General features: G+C 39.2%; 7 protein-coding genes and 1 pseudogene across 7 annotated transcripts in view; 5 read left to right on the top strand and 3 right to left on the bottom strand.

Moving 5' to 3' along the window:
- LOC141332446 (histone H1.5-like) overlaps nt 1-82 on the bottom strand; it is a 1115-nt gene extending 1033 nt beyond the window's left edge. The window contains exon 1 of the mRNA XM_073837578.1: nt 76-82. Coding sequence (XP_073693679.1) covers nt 76-82 — 7 coding nt within the window. The remainder of the gene's footprint in view (nt 1-75) is intronic.
- LOC141331778 (uncharacterized) overlaps nt 1-4533 on the bottom strand; it is a 6537-nt pseudogene extending 2004 nt beyond the window's left edge.
- LOC141332532 (histone H2B-like) lies at nt 3037-3427 on the bottom strand. The gene has a single exon (XM_073837659.1). It carries the CDS (start codon nt 3425-3427, stop codon nt 3053-3055), a length of 375 nt encoding a protein of 124 aa, XP_073693760.1. The 3' UTR covers nt 3037-3052.
- A 4028-nt stretch (nt 4534-8561) lies between the features above and the next one.
- On the top strand, nt 8562-8948 carry LOC141331775 (histone H2A). Its single transcript, XM_073836804.1, has one exon. It carries the CDS (start codon nt 8562-8564, stop codon nt 8946-8948), a length of 387 nt encoding a protein of 128 aa, XP_073692905.1.
- Nucleotides 8949-9855: 907 nt separating this feature from the next.
- LOC141332427 (histone H3-like) lies at nt 9856-10266 on the top strand. The gene has a single exon (XM_073837562.1). It carries the CDS (start codon nt 9856-9858, stop codon nt 10264-10266), a length of 411 nt encoding a protein of 136 aa, XP_073693663.1.
- Nucleotides 10267-11713: 1447 nt separating this feature from the next.
- LOC141331777 (histone H2B-like) lies at nt 11714-12164 on the top strand. The gene has a single exon (XM_073836806.1). It carries the CDS (start codon nt 11714-11716, stop codon nt 12086-12088), a length of 375 nt encoding a protein of 124 aa, XP_073692907.1. The 3' UTR covers nt 12089-12164.
- Nucleotides 12165-16013: 3849 nt separating this feature from the next.
- Nucleotides 16014-16634, top strand: LOC141331850 (histone H1-like). The gene has a single exon (XM_073836887.1). The coding sequence runs from the start codon at nt 16014-16016 to the stop codon at nt 16632-16634; it is 621 nt and encodes a 206-aa protein (XP_073692988.1).
- Nucleotides 16635-17176: 542 nt separating this feature from the next.
- LOC141331776 (histone H2A-like) lies at nt 17177-17563 on the top strand. Its single transcript, XM_073836805.1, has one exon. It carries the CDS (start codon nt 17177-17179, stop codon nt 17561-17563), a length of 387 nt encoding a protein of 128 aa, XP_073692906.1.
- The last annotated feature ends 29 nt before the right edge of the window (nt 17564-17592 follow it).

Genomic DNA, 17592 nt, shown 5'->3' with positions numbered 1-17592 from the left:
AATCAAATGAGCATCACTGAGGGACGTGTCGAGTGGTTCATGCAGTCGCTGTTTTGGGCAGCTTGAAGCACATACGCCCCATCCGCAGATAATCTGTGGTATGACTATATCATTTAGATAAAACCACTTATTTGTAATTTTACTATATTTTGTTTTAACCACTATTAAATGCTAATTCATAAAACAGTGAAAGAATGTACAGCATATCTTTGATATATGAGTTTAGATCTAAACTAAACACACCACAACAAGCTAATTAGGATGTGCAGAATTACAGGCAGGTTAAACTGGAAATGGTACTAAAGTCTGAGGGCACATGGTTGAAGAGTCCTATAGTATATTGAATAATAATGACTATTTAATGATTATAAATATTTCCAAAAATGTTATAAAAAAAAAAATGTCATTATTATTATTATTATTATTATTATTATTTTTAAATCATTCAAATATTCTATGACAGGGCAGTAATGGGATGTTATAAGTGTTCTCATATTTTGCCAAATTAGTGAGGACATTTTTGAATGGTGAGGATATTTTGGCCATCACAACTAGGCAAACCTGTACACATACTGTTCTAGTAAGGGACTGGCTATGATGGAGATATTACAGGCGAAAAGGCTGAATGCTTGGAAAAGCTGGAGATAAATAACTTCCCAAAAGAGAATATATTTTCAAAAACAATGAGAGCAGCAAGTGTTTTCACTTCTTAAGAACTGACTCACTGAAAGTACAGGAGATGCCACAGGATGAAATAATGAAGAGCTAGAAAATGCGTGTACTCAATAAAATCCTGACAGCTTATTAAAATCCTAAAACGTATATGCCTTTGCAACCTTAGGTACCCCAGAAGTAGCAGGTTGTTTTCTACAGTTAAAGCAAGCATTATGAAAACTAATAAACAAGTGTGGAAAGTGCTGAATGACATATCACCAAGTGATCTGTACGCTTATTTGACAGAAGACAATTATAAGATTTCAGAAAAATTAAATTTTTCGATAAATATATTATTCGGGAGAAATATCAGTCAGGTTTCAGACAAGTTCATAACATGGAAACTGCCTTATTAAAAGTGGCAAATGATCTGAAATTTAATACAGACAAAGGTAATGTATTGGTTTTAATTCTTCTGGATCGAAGCGCAGCATTTGACACGGTTGATCGTATTTCAATAAACAGACTGGGAAAAAAAATCTATAGGTCTCTCTGGTAATGTTTTAAAATTGTTTCAAAACATATATTACAGAAAGGACATTTTTAGTGAATATAGGTGACTGTACATTAAACAATCATGACATATCATATGGTGTCCCACAAGGTTTATTCCTTGGGCCAGTTTTTTTTTTTTTTTTTTTAAATGCTTCCTTTTGGTAGCATAATTCAGAAATACAACAACTTTATGCTGATGACATACAATTATATATTTCAGTTGAGCCAAGAGACACTATTGTAATAGAGAGACTGTCCAACTGTCTGTCCAGCATTGTAAAATGAAAAAAATAAATAATAATAATTTTTTTTTTTTTTAATTTAACAAATATAAAACTGAAATTCTTGTGTGAAAAAAAAAATAATAAAAAAAAAAAAAATAAATAAAAAAACCTGAGCAGGAGAGGTTCGAAGCTGAACTGGATTCCTTAGCTTTACAATCTAGGAAAAAGGTAAAGAACCTGGGTGTCATTTTGGATTGTGATCTGAATTTTAAGTCTCATATTAGTCAAGCTAAAAAAAAAAAAAAACATGTTTCTATCACTTAAGAAACATTGCCAGGATTTATCCTTTAATTATTTTTATCTTTTAACAATGATGTTCTCTTGACCTGATTACTTTAATGCTGTCTATGGTTTACCTAAGCGTTCTATAGTTAAGCTGCAATTGACACAAAATGCAGCAGCTAGAGTATTCATGAAACTGAAGAAACAAGAACATATTACACCGGTTTTAAAAGAAGTAAATTGGTTATCCAGTGCTCCAAAGGATTGTTTTAAAGATTCTTATATTAGTTTTTAAGGCATTGCATAACCTGTCACTCTCTTTCATTTCTGACGGTTTGTCAAGATATATCCCTAACTGGATGTTACGATCCTCTGGACTTTTAGCATATCACAATAAATCTCAAGCGCTCTGGTGATAACTCTTTGAGTCATTATGCTCCAAAAATTTGGAACTGTCTTCCAGACATTTCATAAGCATTCTTTTTCTCTCTATATATGTTTATACTTGTTGAATTCAGTACATTTTGATGATCTTATATTGTACTTGTTTTATGCTTAAGCACTTTGAGTTGCATGTTATGTATGAAAAGTGCTATACAAATATATTCATTTATTATTATTAGTAGTAGTAGCAGTAGTAGTATTAGTATTAGTACAACGATGGTAGCCTGGACAAGGAAATATTCTGCAAGCATCTTGGTTCATTTCTAGCAGTTGCAAATGTTTCAAATGCTCCCATCCACTCTTTTATTTTAATGAAATTTCAGTTGCAATAATGTTGAATATATATATATATATATATATATATTCTGTGCAGCACAGAGTTATGTGCATACATTGTTTTTGTGTGCTTTAATTTGTCCAACATCCTGTCTGGACTGTCGGAGAAAGTCAATGTTTTTTTTAAGCAATGCAATCTAATCAAACCACCTGTGCATTTAATTTTTCTCATTTGGTTTAGTCTCTGCATCTTATTTCAAGTATCTTCACTTCCATTCAGACCCATGGATCAACTTAGTGCATTCTAGCTAGTGCATGCATAGCTACTATTATGTGTTCAGATAATATATGACCAGAAACCTTGATATGCCTGTATATTCATCTGAAAGCAAGTCTACTTTTCAGATTAACTAAATGGAAGAGTTTCAACTGCTCAAGTATTTTGTCCTAACAAAAAACAAATAAATAAAAACAAACTCTTAAACTTTCAAACACCTTGCAAATATGAAATCTTTCATATCATGGATCTCCTTTACAACTCTCAGTAGCTCTTTAAGCGAGAAAATGGGTGGCTCTTAAAAGAGCCTTTGGGGGTTGGCAAACAGCCTCTGCTTAGTTTACTTGGAGCTGGTGTACTTGGTGACGGCCTTGGTGCCCTCGGACACGGCGTGTTTGGCCAGTTCACCGGGCAGCAACAGACGCACAGCGGTCTGGATCTCTCGTGAAGTGATGGTGGAGCGCTTGTTGTAGTGAGCCAGACGAGACGCTTCTCCACCGATGCGCTCGAAGATGTCATTGACGAAAGAGTTCATGATTCCCATCGCCTTGGAAGAAATACCGGTGTCAGGATGGACCTGCTTCAGGACTTTGTAGACGTAGATGGCGTAGCTCTCCTTCCTGGACTTTCTGCGCTTCTTTCCTCCTTTTCCGGCGGTCTTAGTGACGGCTTTCTTGGAGCCTTTCTTAGGAGCGGACTTCGCTGGTTCAGGCATGATGCTGCTACGTGGTCAAATGCTCACGAAACGATGATAATGAAGAGCGGGGCAGAGGTATTTATTTAGTAACCTATGCTAATTTTCAAAAAGATATAGGATTTTCTAATTGCGTCTTTTCATTGGCCAAACCGAAAAACTCGCATTTAATTGGACAGCTCAACGCATCACAACTGGAAGGTGAGCCAATCACATGTGGTTAAATTATAGCTCCGCCCAGAGCCGTGCTCAATGTTTGGGCTACACCCCCACCCGCCTTAATTTCCTTTGTTTATTTCCCGCTCTTTGTATTTTGTAATATTTTTGAGAACATTGTTTCCATGTTCTTCGCATGCCTTCTACGCTTTCCTAACACGCAACTTATTTTTTTTGTTGGTCGTGCGTTAATAACTAACAGCTTGTATTTGTAAACTCAAATTATCACTTAATGTTGGATTTACAATTCACATTCCAAGCTTTTTTTTTTCCCCGAAGAAGCATAATTACGCCTAAATGTAAACGAACAATTTGGCTTATTTATTTTTGTGATTACACTTACAATGCACAACAGACACTTCTCTGAAACAATCATTTTTTAAAGTTTTGAATACCAAATTCAGCCATAAAAATGAAAACACAGCACTGTCATCGGTCAAACGCTTAAACAGAGAAAAAGGCTCTCTAAAAGAGAAGATGGGTGGCTCTTAAAAGAGCCTTTGAGTTTTAAAGCAACAAACTGTTTATTTGGTCTTGGCGGGTTTTTCGGTCTTCTTGGGCAGAAGCACAGCTTGGATGTTGGGCAGCACGCCGCCCTGAGCGATGGTCACTCCGCCCAGGAGTTTGTTGAGCTCCTCGTCATTGCGCACCGCCAGCTGCAGGTGACGGGGAATGATACGGGTCTTCTTGTTGTCCCTCGCGGCGTTTCCAGCCAACTCCAGGATCTCAGCGGTAAGATACTCGAGCACAGCCGCCAGATAGACGGGAGCACCGGCACCAACGCGCTCGGCGTAGTTGCCTTTACGGAGAAGCCTGTGAACACGACCGACGGGGAACTGCAGCCCTGCCCTGGATGAACGAGTTTTAGCCTTGGCTCTTGTCTTGCCGCCGGTTTTGCCTCTGCCGCTCATTCTAATTGTGTTTTACACTCAAGAACAGAATTCGAAACTAACAAACCAAGCGTTCGCGTTTAGACCCTTAAAAGAGTGTGCCAGTCGCCCATTGGTTTAGATTCTTGTAAGATTTTAAACCAATCACTGAATTTCACCAAGGCAGACCGCCAATGCCCGGCCCCCTTCTTGTGATTGGAACATAGAAAAATATAATTTTAAATCCAAATGTTTTTTTTTGTGTGTGATTTTTAATGCACTTCTAGCAATAACTCAAATACCTTAAAATGTAAGCATTGTGCATAAAAGTCCTTTTGTGAGATATGTATTTTGTTTAGCTGACACTATTGACCAGCGTTTGCAGGCAGCATTACAATATTAATAATAATTAATAATAATTATTATTATGTGTTTAAAAATCAGAAAGAGCTTCACTGAGACAGAGACCGACAAATCTGCACTTATTTCAGAAGGTAACAATGCTAGTGATAGGAGTGGATCAGAAAATTAGGTTGTAGTATTAAGTTGTTGAGGACCAAGGAGGATAGAAGCAATGAGAATGAAGCCAGTGATGAAGAATATTGTAGTTGTAGAAATCAGCAATTTAGGTACATTATTGTATGCCAGTTTGAAAGATGTTATCCATACCAAAAAAAAAAAAAAACAGAGGTTAGGAAATATGCACGTCTGTTGCGCTGACTGCACAAGTCAAAATCTAGGTATGTCTTGAATGTGTGGGCTACACTAAAAAAGGAAGAGCCTTACTGACTTTTTAATGCTTTTGGAACATTAATCTATGGTTTTCAGGCACTAAAATCTGTATTTGTGTCAGGTTTTAGACATTTTTACACGAGTTCCAAATCAAATATAGCAGCACTCGAAGATATTGAATATTCATAAAGATTTGCGATGTTTGTATTTTTGGAAACTGTAAGACATGTTTACTTCTTTTCATATAGCTGTGAATTCACAGTCCCACAGAGAGTTAAAATATCGATTGTGGCCTATTATGTTGTATGTGTTCAAAGCAGTGCATGCTGACAACATTAGTTGAGTGTTTGAAAAATCATCATTTTGTGAGCTGATGTGCATTTTTTTTTGTCGATTAGCATTGGATTATAAATATACTTTATTATTATGAAAATACCAGAGATTGCTTGAAAAACACAGGTAAACCATATATTGTCGCATCATGTTTACTGTCATATATTGTTGGATATTTAAATAAATAAAACAGATTCAATCACCAACGCAATCTTGTTCATAAATAACAGGATTCAGCTATATCTGTTGAAACATTGAAGCATTCTGTGACATTCAAAAATTCTGTGCATCTCTCAAAAATGATCGACAGCATTGTCTCTACTAATTGTGAAACTTTAAGTTAATTTTCTTCAGGACCATGCACTTGTTACCTTGCATGTGATAAATGTGTTTTTTAAGTTGTTAATCATCAGAACAGCGCTAACAACATTAGCTCATATGCTAACATGTGCAAACTGCATGTGTGTCTGTGAGAGAGTGGGGAAATAGAGTTTGTGCTTTCCGTACACATAATTTAAATGTAATTGTGTGGCAAAAACACGGAAACAATCTGTCATTGTTATCCGATTGTTTACTGTGTTTATTTGTTCGGCCAGTGTCATTGTGGGTTTTGGTCATTTTGCTGTTTTAGGCTGTAAGGACCTTCGAAATATCTGAAATTATGTGGCGAAGTGATATAGACATGTAATGCGGTCAAGAGCTGCCTGGAACTATGTTTGCTGTGCATTTCCTTGAAAATAATGCACACCATTAGAACGTTCGTCTGCCAATCAGATTCAAGCATTCAACGGCCTAGTATAAAATAGAATAAATCACTTTTTAGAAATTGACCATGCTTCAAATAAAGATTGTATCAATTACAACAAAATTCAAAAAGATTCCTTGAAAAAACATTGGTTCATCCAGGAATTAAACAAGTGAAATATTTATGACCAAGTCATGGAGTTAAAAGTTTTGAATCAACTTTTTTTAATCAATTCATCGAATATTGTATTCTATTAGACTGCAGCATTTTTCATGAGAAACTATAGTAAATTGTGCTTTTGTTTAGTTGTCTTTTTTTTTCAAATTCATGGAGAGAGAATAACGTATATTAAAAAAAAAAAAAAAAAGATACAATATAGTTATATAAATATGAAAAACAATACTTTATAAATAAATTTGCTCAAAAATGTTATTTGGTTGTAGAATTTTCAGTTTGTTCAATACACATTTTTTTGAATCAATATAGCAAAACGTATCTTAATATATTGATGGTTTTGAGTGTTTTTAAATTAAAATAATAATTTGCATATCTAAGACGTATAACTGAACGCTTGAAATCAAATCAGACTTTCAGAAATCAATGGTTTTAATGGACATAAATCACAGTAGAGACATGATTTCTGCTTTTTGTAAGCGGTGTTGTTGAACCTCTATCTCACGTAACTGAGTGCTGTAGTGACACTATGAGTACATTTCAGATCGGGCGACTTTTAACTGCCATTTTATCACAGATATTTGAGCGTATATATATAGAATGACTAGATGTGTTACATCGGAACTCTATGGCTCAATCCCAATTCTACCCCTTACCCCTACACTTAGCCCTACCTCTCCGTTTGGCGCGTTCACGTGAAGGGGTAGGGGTGTCTCATTTCTCTTTTGGTTGGAGGGGTAGGGGTAAGGTAATTTAAATCAGTACATAATAATAAAAACGATACCTTACAAATAAAAAGAAGCTGATTTTTACGATCAGAAATTTCTTAAACCAGTGAACCCCTGTAAACATTTTAGTCCAAGGATCCAGAAAACGAATGCGTTCAAATCATAGACTGTAAAAAATATGGACGTAGTGTCCGTGACGTCACCCGTAGGATTCTGAAGCGCTATTTTGAAGCCTATAGTGGGCGGGAGTCGGCCGTCGCCATCTTGGAATCGCGTCACCGCGCGTCACTCCCGGATAATCAAAAATGGGCAAAAAGGCGGGACGTGGGTGGAGCTGGTTGCTGAAACCACGCCCGCCTAGCGCGCCAGTGGTGAGAGCAGCGGCAATCCCCCTGTCACTCAAGTGACCACGCCCTTAATAATGCAGAACTTTAAGGCTTAATATAACTTAAACGGATGAGTTATAAAAAAATTCACCCCCCTCACAGTTGACATGAAGAGCGAAATTAGCTATATAGACCAAAACCACTTTTTGAACCAGGCTGTAAACATACTTTTTTCTGCTGTAAAGTTGGGCATTTTAACATGGGGAGTCAATGGGACTGACTCCCTTCTGCAGCCAGTCTCTAGCGGCCAGTCGATGAATTGCAGTTTAAGTCACTTCCGTGTTGGTTTCAATAGAGAGAGCGGGAGGTTGCCCCTTGGTTCAAATAGAAAGTTCAAAACGAAATTCACAAATGAAACATATATACTTCTCCAGGCACCACTACACTGATTAGCAATTTGCCGCGCATGTGATAATGCGTTGTTTCTTTTGCTTAAGGCCACATGTGAATGAACGGTGCGTACACCGTACATCTGTACTTTTTGCAACATGACAACATTATCTTGGAATGAGTGATAAACATCTGCGCATGTCCTCTGACGTAACATTAGGAACTAGCGACAACGTATGATGACGTATCACAGTGTTGTAGTGGTGTCCCATTTCTTAGGGGAAATATTTTAGCCCTTCCCCTTTACACTTTGTTTCAAGGGACAAGGGGAAGGGGCGAGGGGTAGGCGGAGGGGTAGAAAATAGAATTGGGATTGGGCCTATATATCTATGCTCAAAACCACAATAGACTAGTCATTCTCATTCTATATGGTTTTGAGGTCAAGAATCCTTGTGCATGTTCCAATCACAAGAAGGGAGTGTGGCTTTGGCGGTCGGTGTTGGATGGGAGTTCAGTGATTGGTTTAAAATCTTACAAGAATCTAAACCAATGGGCGACTGACATACTCTTTTAAGGGTCTAAACGCGAGCGTTTATCTTATTAGTTTTCGAGTTCTGTACTTGACTTTAATACATAACCAGAATGAGCGGCAGAGGCAAAACCGGTGGCAAAGCGAGAGCAAAAGCCAAGACTCGCTCTTCTAGAGCAGGGCTTCAATTCCCTGTCGGTCGTGTTCACAGGCTTCTCCGCAAAGGCAACTACGCCGAGCGCGTTGGTGCTGGTGCTCCAGTCTATCTGGCGGCTGTGCTCGAGTATCTTACCGCTGAGATCCTGGAGTTGGCTGGAAACGCCGCGAGGGACAACAAGAAGACCCGTATCATTCCCCGTCACCTGCAGCTGGCGGTGCGCAATGATGAGGAGCTCAACAAACTCCTGGGCGGAGTGACCATCGCTCAGGGCGGCGTGCTGCCCAACATCCAGGCTGTGCTTCTGCCCAAGAAGACCGAAAAACCCGCCAAGACTAAATAATCAGTCTTGTTTTAGAATTCAAAGGCTCTTTTAAGAGCCGCCCATCTTCTCTTTTAAAGAGTTTTTTTTATGTTTAAGCGTTTGATCAATGCCAGCGCGATGCTTTCATTTTATGTATGAATTTGGTTTTCAATGTCTTAATGAAGATGATTATTTCAGACAAGTGTCAGTTGTAAGTGTAATAGCAAGGGCAAAAACAAATAAGCCAAACTGATCGTTTACTGTTAGGCATAATTATGGTCCTGCTGAGAAAAAACAAACAAAAAAAGATTGTAATGTGAGTTGTAATTCCTACATGAAGTAATGATCTGAGAGTTTACAAATACAAGTTATTAGCGCACGATCCAAAAAAACAAAAACAAAGGAGTTGCGTGTTAGGAAAGCTTAGAAGGCATGCAAAGAACAATGACATGTGGTACTGTAATTTGATGCAGAACAGAAAACAATGTAGTTATGATTCTACTGAGAAAAAAAAAAAAAACAACAACTTGAATGTGAATTTTAAATTCCTACATGAAGTAATTATTTGAGAGTTTACAAATGCAAGCACTGTTATCACTGCACGACCAGAAAAAGTGAAAGGAGTTGCGTGTTAGGAAAGCTTAGGAGGCATGCGAAGAACAAGAAAATGCGCTGCTGTAATGAATTTAATGCAGAACAGAGGGGAAAAATACAAATGCAGCACAGAACAATGGCTCTTGAGCGGGAATCACAAGCTGCCGCCAGCTTGCTTGAAAACGCCAGAAGCACAATCATTGGCTAGGAGTCCTGCTCAGACTTCACGCTCTAGCCAATCGCATACCTCTGCACCATCGCTACGCTGTGAGTGCTTGACCTTGGAAGGCTTTAAAAGCAGCCTTGTGGCAGAAAGGAGCAATTTCTACGGCAGTAGGAGTATATAGTAGTAATGGCAAGAACCAAGCAGACCGCTCGTAAGTCCACCGGTGGCAAAGCCCCGAGGAAGCAACTCGCTACCAAAGCCGCCCGCAAGAGCGCCCCAGCCACCGGCGGCGTCAAGAAGCCCCATCGTTACAGGCCCGGGACCGTGGCTCTCCGAGAGATCCGCCGTTATCAGAAATCTACTGAGTTGCTGATCCGCAAACTGCCTTTCCAGCGTCTGGTCCGAGAAATTGCTCAGGATTTCAAGACTGATCTGCGCTTCCAGAGCTCCGCTGTCATGGCTCTGCAGGAGTCCAGTGAGGCTTATTTGGTCGGTCTGTTTGAGGACACCAATCTGTGCGCCATCCACGCCAAGAGAGTCACCATCATGCCCAAGGACATCCAGCTGGCCCGCCGTATCCGCGGAGAACGCGCTTAAACCCGCAGCCGCTGCATCAGCCACAGCTATTCCTAAAGGCTCTTTTAAGAGCCACCACAGCTCCACTAAATCAGACAAAATTTCCATGCAAGCTCAATATATGAAAAAAAGGCAACAACGTTGTTTTTTTTTTAAAAGTCACTGTTTTGAGTTTCTTAACACCATGGCATGGTTATTAAATTGTGCGTTATCTGCGTGCGGTTGTATTTGCTATTTTCTATTTTTATACATGTTCAGAGAACAGTACACAGACTACTGAAATATTTTTCTGTATTTGTGTTTAATCAGTTTTGATGTTTAATTCTCAATGGCTGTCTTTCATAGTGTTATTAGTGTTCAGTGATTTAGTGTTGAGTCAGTGAGTTCTTGGGTACCTTGGTGGATTTCTAAAATGATTAAGCAAATATTAATGGAAATAGTTAACAGTTATAGTAATCTCAGATGCTAAGGATCACACTTGTTATATTGATTAGACCTGCTTTTTCTCACAACAAATGACAATTCTTGTGCTTTGATTATGACGGAATAAAAGATGTACAACCCTACAAGGAACAACAAGTAATTGTGTGATCAGTTTGGAGTTTATATTAACAATTTTAAACATCTGCTGTTCATCAAAATAGTACAAAAGCAAAAATGATCTTGATAATGCTCTGTCAATTTAATCCTAAATCTAACTACTACTCTGTATATTTAGCTCCACTCTAGGAACAGGAGAACTAGAAAGTCGTTCATGAAACGACAGGGCCACACCTTGTACGGCAACTTTTTTCTGAGCTGGCCACATAATTTTCTTTTCTTTAATGGGGGGCCGGGTTGGTTTATAAAATAAATTTCCATGGGCCAGCACTGACTACTAGTATTGATATTATTTTATTATGATTTTTCCTGTATTTATTATACAATTTTATGCTAGAATAGTTTATTTTTGTTTATGCACCACACAGACAATTTTTTTTTTTTTTCAAAATATATACAGGTTCATTTTAATAAATTAGAATGTCATGGAAAAATTATTTTATTTCAGTAATTCAACTCAAATTGTGAGCTTATATTTTGTCAGAGTGAAGTAGTTTTTAAGTCTTTGGTTCTTTCAATTGTGACGATTTGACTCACATTTCACAAAAAAACAACCAGTTTGCTATCCCAACAAATTAGAATATGGTGAGAGAGCGGGAAATGAACAAAGGAAACTAGGTCTGGTGGGGGTGTAGTTCAAACATAGAGTTGTAGGAGGGGCTAAAATTTCACCCCATGTGATTGGCTCACCTTCTAGTTCTGATGTATTGAGCTGTCCAATTAAATGCGAGCTTATTGATTTGGCCAATAAAAAGACGCAATCAGAAGTCCCTACCTCTTTGAAAATTAGCATAGGTTACTGAATAAATACCTCTGCCCTGCTCTTCATTGTCATCGTTTCGTGAGCATTTGATCACGTAGCAGCATCATGCCTGAACCAGCGAAGTCCGCTCCTAAGAAAGGCTCCAAGAAGGCCGTCACTAAGACCACAGGAAAAGGAGGAAAGAAGCGCAGAAAGTCCAGGAAGGAGAGTTACGCCATCTACGTCTACAAAGTCCTGAAGCAGGTCCATCCTGACACCGGTATCTCTTCCAAGGCGATGGGAATCATGAACTCTTTCGTCAATGACATCTTCGAGCGCATCGGTGGAGAAGCGTCTCGTCTGGCTCACTACAACAAGCGCTCCACCATCACTTCACGAGAGATCCAGACCGCTGTGCGTCTGCTGCTACCCGGTGAACTGGCCAAACACGCCGTGTCTGAGGGCACCAAGGCCGTCACCAAGTACACCAGCTCTAAGTAAATTAAGCAAAGGCTATTTGCCAACCCCCCCAAAGGCTCTTTTAAGAGCCACCCATTTTCTCGTTTAAAGAGCTACTGAGAGTTGTAAAGGAGACCTATGATATGAATGGTTTATTTTTGTAAAGTCTAAAAAGTAGACTTAATTTGTATACAGGCATATCAAGGTTTGTGGTCATTATCTGGGGCCGTATGTATAAAGCTTCTCAGTCAAATTTTAGTCTCAAGGGTTTCAAAATTCTAAGAGTGATGTAATTTTACTCTTATTTCTGAACTCAAGATAAGGAGTGATTCATAAGAGTTCTTAAGTGGTAAGACTAGGTCTCAGCTCCTAAATTATTTAAGAGAGTTGGAGAGGTCTCCTAACCTAGTTAGGAGAAACACAATGGCAGCAAAAAGGAGGAAACACACTTTACAATACACAATATGACATATTGGAGTTACAAGATGATATGGAGTTGATACAATCGTGACCATCAGGCATTCTTTAATGCATTTATTTTTGTAATTGACCAAGTAATAAGCATACTAACTTAATCCACTCTACAAATCAATGCTCTAGCTGCAATAATATGTTTGTTTGTTTGTTTATTTTCACTGGGAAATTTGAAAGATTGTAAAAATGCAGCAAAACACTGGTGATGACACAGTAAGCAGATGACCCTCCACACATCAGTGACCAAAGGTGATGTGTGGAGGGTTTTAATGACCTCACATTTCACTTAAACCATCAAAAAAAAAAAAAAAAACACTGATCAATGTTGCTAACTGCATTCAATTAAAAGTAGTTAAAACAGTCACACAATGTAGCTGATGAGTATGAAGACATCATGGTGAGTTCACTGATCTATATTATATAAATATATCAGTGGGAGGGTGTTGTAATCTCAATAAGGTTCAGTCTCAAAGTCTCAAAAGGGGGAAGGACGTCACCAAATCTAGTGACAAAATCACTAAACTGTCAACATTGACATTGAATACAACATAATCAGTTATTAATTTTGTGTTGATCCTCTTTTGTTTTTGCATGTGTTCATAATTTCTTTGTAGGACGGCAATGCCAAAAAAAATGACACATTTTACTGCATTATTATAAAAAAAATTAAAGTAAAACAATTGACTCCAAGCAAATATGCAATATGCTTACAAAATCAGTAACACTTTTTTCTCTCTCTTGGCCACAACTTAATGGCAGTTTATTGACTTTCCAACTGACCGTCAAACCATGCTGCAAAACAAGAAACTTTTGAGTTTGTGGGCTTTCTTTGAGTTCTTGGAGCTGTTCACATCATTGCTCCAACTGTAAATGAGGAGACATGGTTTTCAAAGCATTAATAATAATTTGTGATAATTTTCCACAATGCAAAGCATTTGTTTAAATGCACTGAAATATTAAATAGTGTCTTAATTAAATGTTTGTATTGTAGCTCCATCAAATAATTGGTGTTGTGCTGCTGTGACTCACATGAGAAGGCTTACTATTGGCTGATTCAGAGGTCAAGGGCGGCCATTTTGTGTTTCAATCAATGTAGTCCTTAATTTACAACACTTAAGTCAGAACTTAAGAATCAGTCTCAAACTTTACTGAAAGTTGCTTTTAGATTCTTTATAAAAGTCTCCTACTCTTAAAATAGTCTTAAGTCAAAGTTTAAGACTACTCTTAACCCTTGTATGGTGTTCGGGTCTGTGAGACCCGTTTTCAGTTTTTTTCAAAAGAAAAATTAAACAATTAATTATTTTTTCAACCTGAAATTCATTGGCTTTGGCTTATTTTCTGTGAAGAACATAAATCCGAACAAATTTTCAATGACCGCATACTGTACCTCTCCCCACGCATTTACATTACATACAAGGTGTTCGGGTCCACTGGACCCAGGTCTAATAAAAGTGTTGCAAGTGTAGGTTCAGTGTTCCTACACTCTGTCTTCATCCTTTCTGGTGATGCTGTTTTCTTCCCCTCCCCTTCCTGCTCCCGCACAAAGTTGCAAAATTGTTGAAAATTCAACTATCAACACTGTCTGGCTGCTCTTACATTCCCGCACATTTTATCCTCTCTCTTGCGGCAACCAAGCTTTATTTTCTCATACCCTGTCCCACCTGCAAATTAGGGGCATAATACTATAAATAAGACTTTGCCAGTGTGGTTCCTTATCACAACTGATCAAGATGGCCAAAAGATTATCTGCTGCGAGGGCCTTGCAATTGATTTTGGAAGAGAGAGGAGTTTCTGATGATGATGTCGAGGAAGAGGTTTCAGAATATGAGGATCACATTTCTGAAAATTCATAGTCTGACAGTGACTTTGAAGCAGAGGATGAGGTTGAGCACCATTTATTAACAAAACGAAGACGAGTACCCCATCAGCAGCCAACTCCAGGACCAGAGCAAGCCCACCAGACAGCAAGTGAATAAATATGGATTTCAAAAAATGTCAAAAAAAACGAGAAGCTTATTAATTCATCAATGTGATCTAACAAAGGTAAAGGGGAAAAATTAACCATGTTTGCTGTTCATATGGCTTGTAATTGGGATGAAGTAAACATTTATTGAGTAATTTAACATAAAATTGTTTGATAGTGTTAATTTGGAAAGCCAAAACTCTAGCGGGTCCACCAGACCCATGAACACTGGCTGAGTAACAAAAATACGAACACCACACAAGGGTTAAGAGCATTTCTTAGAAGTTTTATACATACGGCCCGTGGACACAAAATAGTAACAGCATTATGAATGTGCTCAGTTAACCGTAGGTCTAAATGGAAGTGACAATACCTGAAATAAGCTACAGAGACTCAAATGAAATAACAAATTAAATACACTGGTGGTTTATTTGAGTAGGTTGCATTACTTCAAGAAACAGAAAAAAACAACAACAACAAAAAAAATAGTAATAAAACATTGACCTTTGTCACATCCTCACCAGTCTAGGTTGGAAAGGGCCAGTGACAAGATAAAAAAAAAGTAGAATTTAAAGGACGACAACACCCCTTCTCCTGTCCCAGCTCACAATGACCATAAAAATGTGATTTCTCAACTTCCACAAAAAAGACGTTTATTGTTACAGACTAGATCAGAAGCATTTCTCTTAGGAAGGGGATCAAAGGCCAACAAAACACACAGAAGGAAAACTAACTTCAGAGCTAAATTGCTTATCAAAATAAATACAGGAGCAGCCTTCCCTGACTCCTTAACTAGCCAAAACCAGGAGAAAAGTGGTACACACAAAAAAGGCAATCCCCAACCTACTTGCTTCAAAAGTGTAAACGAAACTTTACAAATAACGAATAATTAAAACAGTCAACAAATGGTTTTAAGGTAAAAGGTTTTATCTAAATGTTATAGCATATAGTCATACCCCAGATTATCTGCTGATCAAAGAAGAGGACCACACTTGAGAGTCAAAAACAAACACGAAGCTTCGGAACTGGTCGTATGTGCTTCAAGCTGCCCAAAGCAGTGACTGTATGGAACACTCCACACGTCCCTCAGTGATGCTCATTAGATTAAAGTAACTTTCAGACTGTTTACTGAACACACAGGGGACGATTTCAGTCTTTATCAACTTACATTAAACATGCCATCGAATTTACAAGCGGCTTTTTCCTGTGGCTGCTGTTCGTCTTGGATTTGATCTGTCAGGAACTTAAGAAACATTTCCTCGTCGCGTCTTTTAGTTTCTAAATAAAGCTCAGAACCTTTGCTTGGTGTTGACTTTAATTTTACGGCCTCAACCCACTTCAACCATCCAGTTTTTGCCCCAAATGTAAGTGAAGAAAACACAAGCGTGAGGCGTTCGTGCAGGCGCACAGTAGTTGAGCGGACAAGTTGAGTCTGTAAGGTTCTCATGTGATGTTTATGAGCGCAGAGCCGCCAGATCGCTATTCATTGTTGAACTCAGTCTTTGAGAGAAAGCAAGTTTGTTCAGAGAAATGGCAGAAACCGCACCAGCTGCTCCAGCCGCCCCACCGGCGAAAGCACCTAAAAAGAAGTCTGCAGCGAAGGCCAAGAAAGCAGGTCCAGGCGTCGGCGATCTCATCGTCAAAGCCGTGTCCGCATCCAAGGAGAGGAGCGGTGTGTCCCTCGCCGCCTTGAAGAAAGCTCTCGCTGCCAGCGGCTACGATGTGGAGAAGAACAACTCCCGCGTCAAGCTCGCCATCAAGAGCCTGGTGACTAAAGGCACCCTGGTGCAGGTCAAAGGGACCGGCGCTTCCGGCTCCTTCAAGCTCAACAAGAAGCAAGCCGAGACCAAGACGAAACCCGCCAAGAAAGCTGCTCCTAAAGCCAAGAAGCCCGCGGCCAAGAAACCCGCTGCTGCCAAGAAGCCCAAGAGCGCAGCGGCAAAGAAGCCCGCCGCTAAGAAATCGCCCAAGAAGGCCAAGAAACCCGCCGCTGCTGCCGTTAAGAAGGCGACGAAGAGCCCTAAGAAGGCGAAGAAGCCAGCAGCGCCCAAGAAAGCAGCTAAGAGCCCCAAAAAGGCGAAGACTGCCAAACCCAAGACGGCAAAGCCTAAAGCCCCAAAGGCTAAAAAGGCAGCTTCCAAGAAGAAATAAAAAAAGTCCGCAGTTTATCCCTCAACGGCTCTTTTAAGAGCCACCCACTCATTCAAGAAAGAGCAAAACTTGCTATATATATATATATATATATATATATATACAATTAATACAGAAGTATTGTTTCACCACAAATATTTTACACGCGTCAACCATGCACTTTGGAAAATTATATATATATATAACATCAAAATATATACTGCTCAAAAAAAACTAAAGGGAACACTATTGTGTACATTGTGTTGGTTAAGTGTTCCTTTATTTTTTTGAGCAGTATGTATATAATATACAAATTTAAATTAATAATAATAATAATATACAAAACTAATTTTCTAAAACAAATTTGGGCTTTTTTTCTGTCCTGTTTCTTCAGAAAGGGGGCTGGGCTTTGGTGGTGGTTGTTGGAGGGAAGTTCAGTGATTGGTTTGAAACATTACAAGCCTCTAAACCAATGGGCGACTGGCACGCTCTTTTAAAACAGTGCAGCTGAACTCTGGGGTTTATCATTTCTACTTTGCAAGCGTAGAAATTAACATTCGACAATGAGCGGCAGAGGCAAAACCGGCGGAAAAGTGAGAGCCAAGGCTAAGACACGCTCATCCAGGGCAGGGCTGCAGTTCCCCGTCGGTCGTGTTCACAGGCTTCTCCGTAAAGGGAACTACGCCGAGCGCGTTGGTGCCGGTGCTCCCGTCTATCTGGCGGCTGTGCTCGAGTATCTTACCGCTGAGATCCTGGAGTTGGCTGGAAACGCCGCGAGGGACAACAAGAAAACCCGTATCATTCCCCGTCACCTGCAGCTGGCGGTGCGCAATGACGAGGAGCTCAACAAACTTCTGGGCGGAGTGACCATCGCTCAGGGCGGCGTGCTGCCCAACATCCAGGCTGTGCTTCTGCCCAAAAAGACCGAAAAATCTGCCAAAACCAAATAAATGATTGAAAGTCGTTTGTTTAGCATCCA

Source organism: Garra rufa, chromosome 3 (genome assembly GCF_049309525.1).
Source record: "Garra rufa chromosome 3, GarRuf1.0, whole genome shotgun sequence".
Lineage (NCBI taxonomy): Eukaryota > Metazoa > Chordata > Actinopteri > Cypriniformes > Cyprinidae > Garra > Garra rufa.
This window is presented reverse-complemented; position numbering and strand designations above follow the sequence as displayed.

What these genes read in the sequence shown, in the direction of transcription:
- LOC141331775 (XM_073836804.1), top strand. Translation starts at nt 8,562, where the DNA reads ATGAGCGGCAGAGGCAAAACCGGTGGCAAAGCGAGAGCAAAAGCCAAG.
- LOC141331850 (XM_073836887.1), top strand. Translation starts at nt 16,014, where the DNA reads ATGGCAGAAACCGCACCAGCTGCTCCAGCCGCCCCACCGGCGAAAGCA.
- LOC141331776 (XM_073836805.1), top strand. Translation starts at nt 17,177, where the DNA reads ATGAGCGGCAGAGGCAAAACCGGCGGAAAAGTGAGAGCCAAGGCTAAG.
- LOC141332532 (XM_073837659.1), bottom strand. Translation starts at nt 3,427, where the DNA reads ATGCCTGAACCAGCGAAGTCCGCTCCTAAGAAAGGCTCCAAGAAAGCC.
- LOC141332427 (XM_073837562.1), top strand. Translation starts at nt 9,856, where the DNA reads ATGGCAAGAACCAAGCAGACCGCTCGTAAGTCCACCGGTGGCAAAGCC.
- LOC141331777 (XM_073836806.1), top strand. Translation starts at nt 11,714, where the DNA reads ATGCCTGAACCAGCGAAGTCCGCTCCTAAGAAAGGCTCCAAGAAGGCC.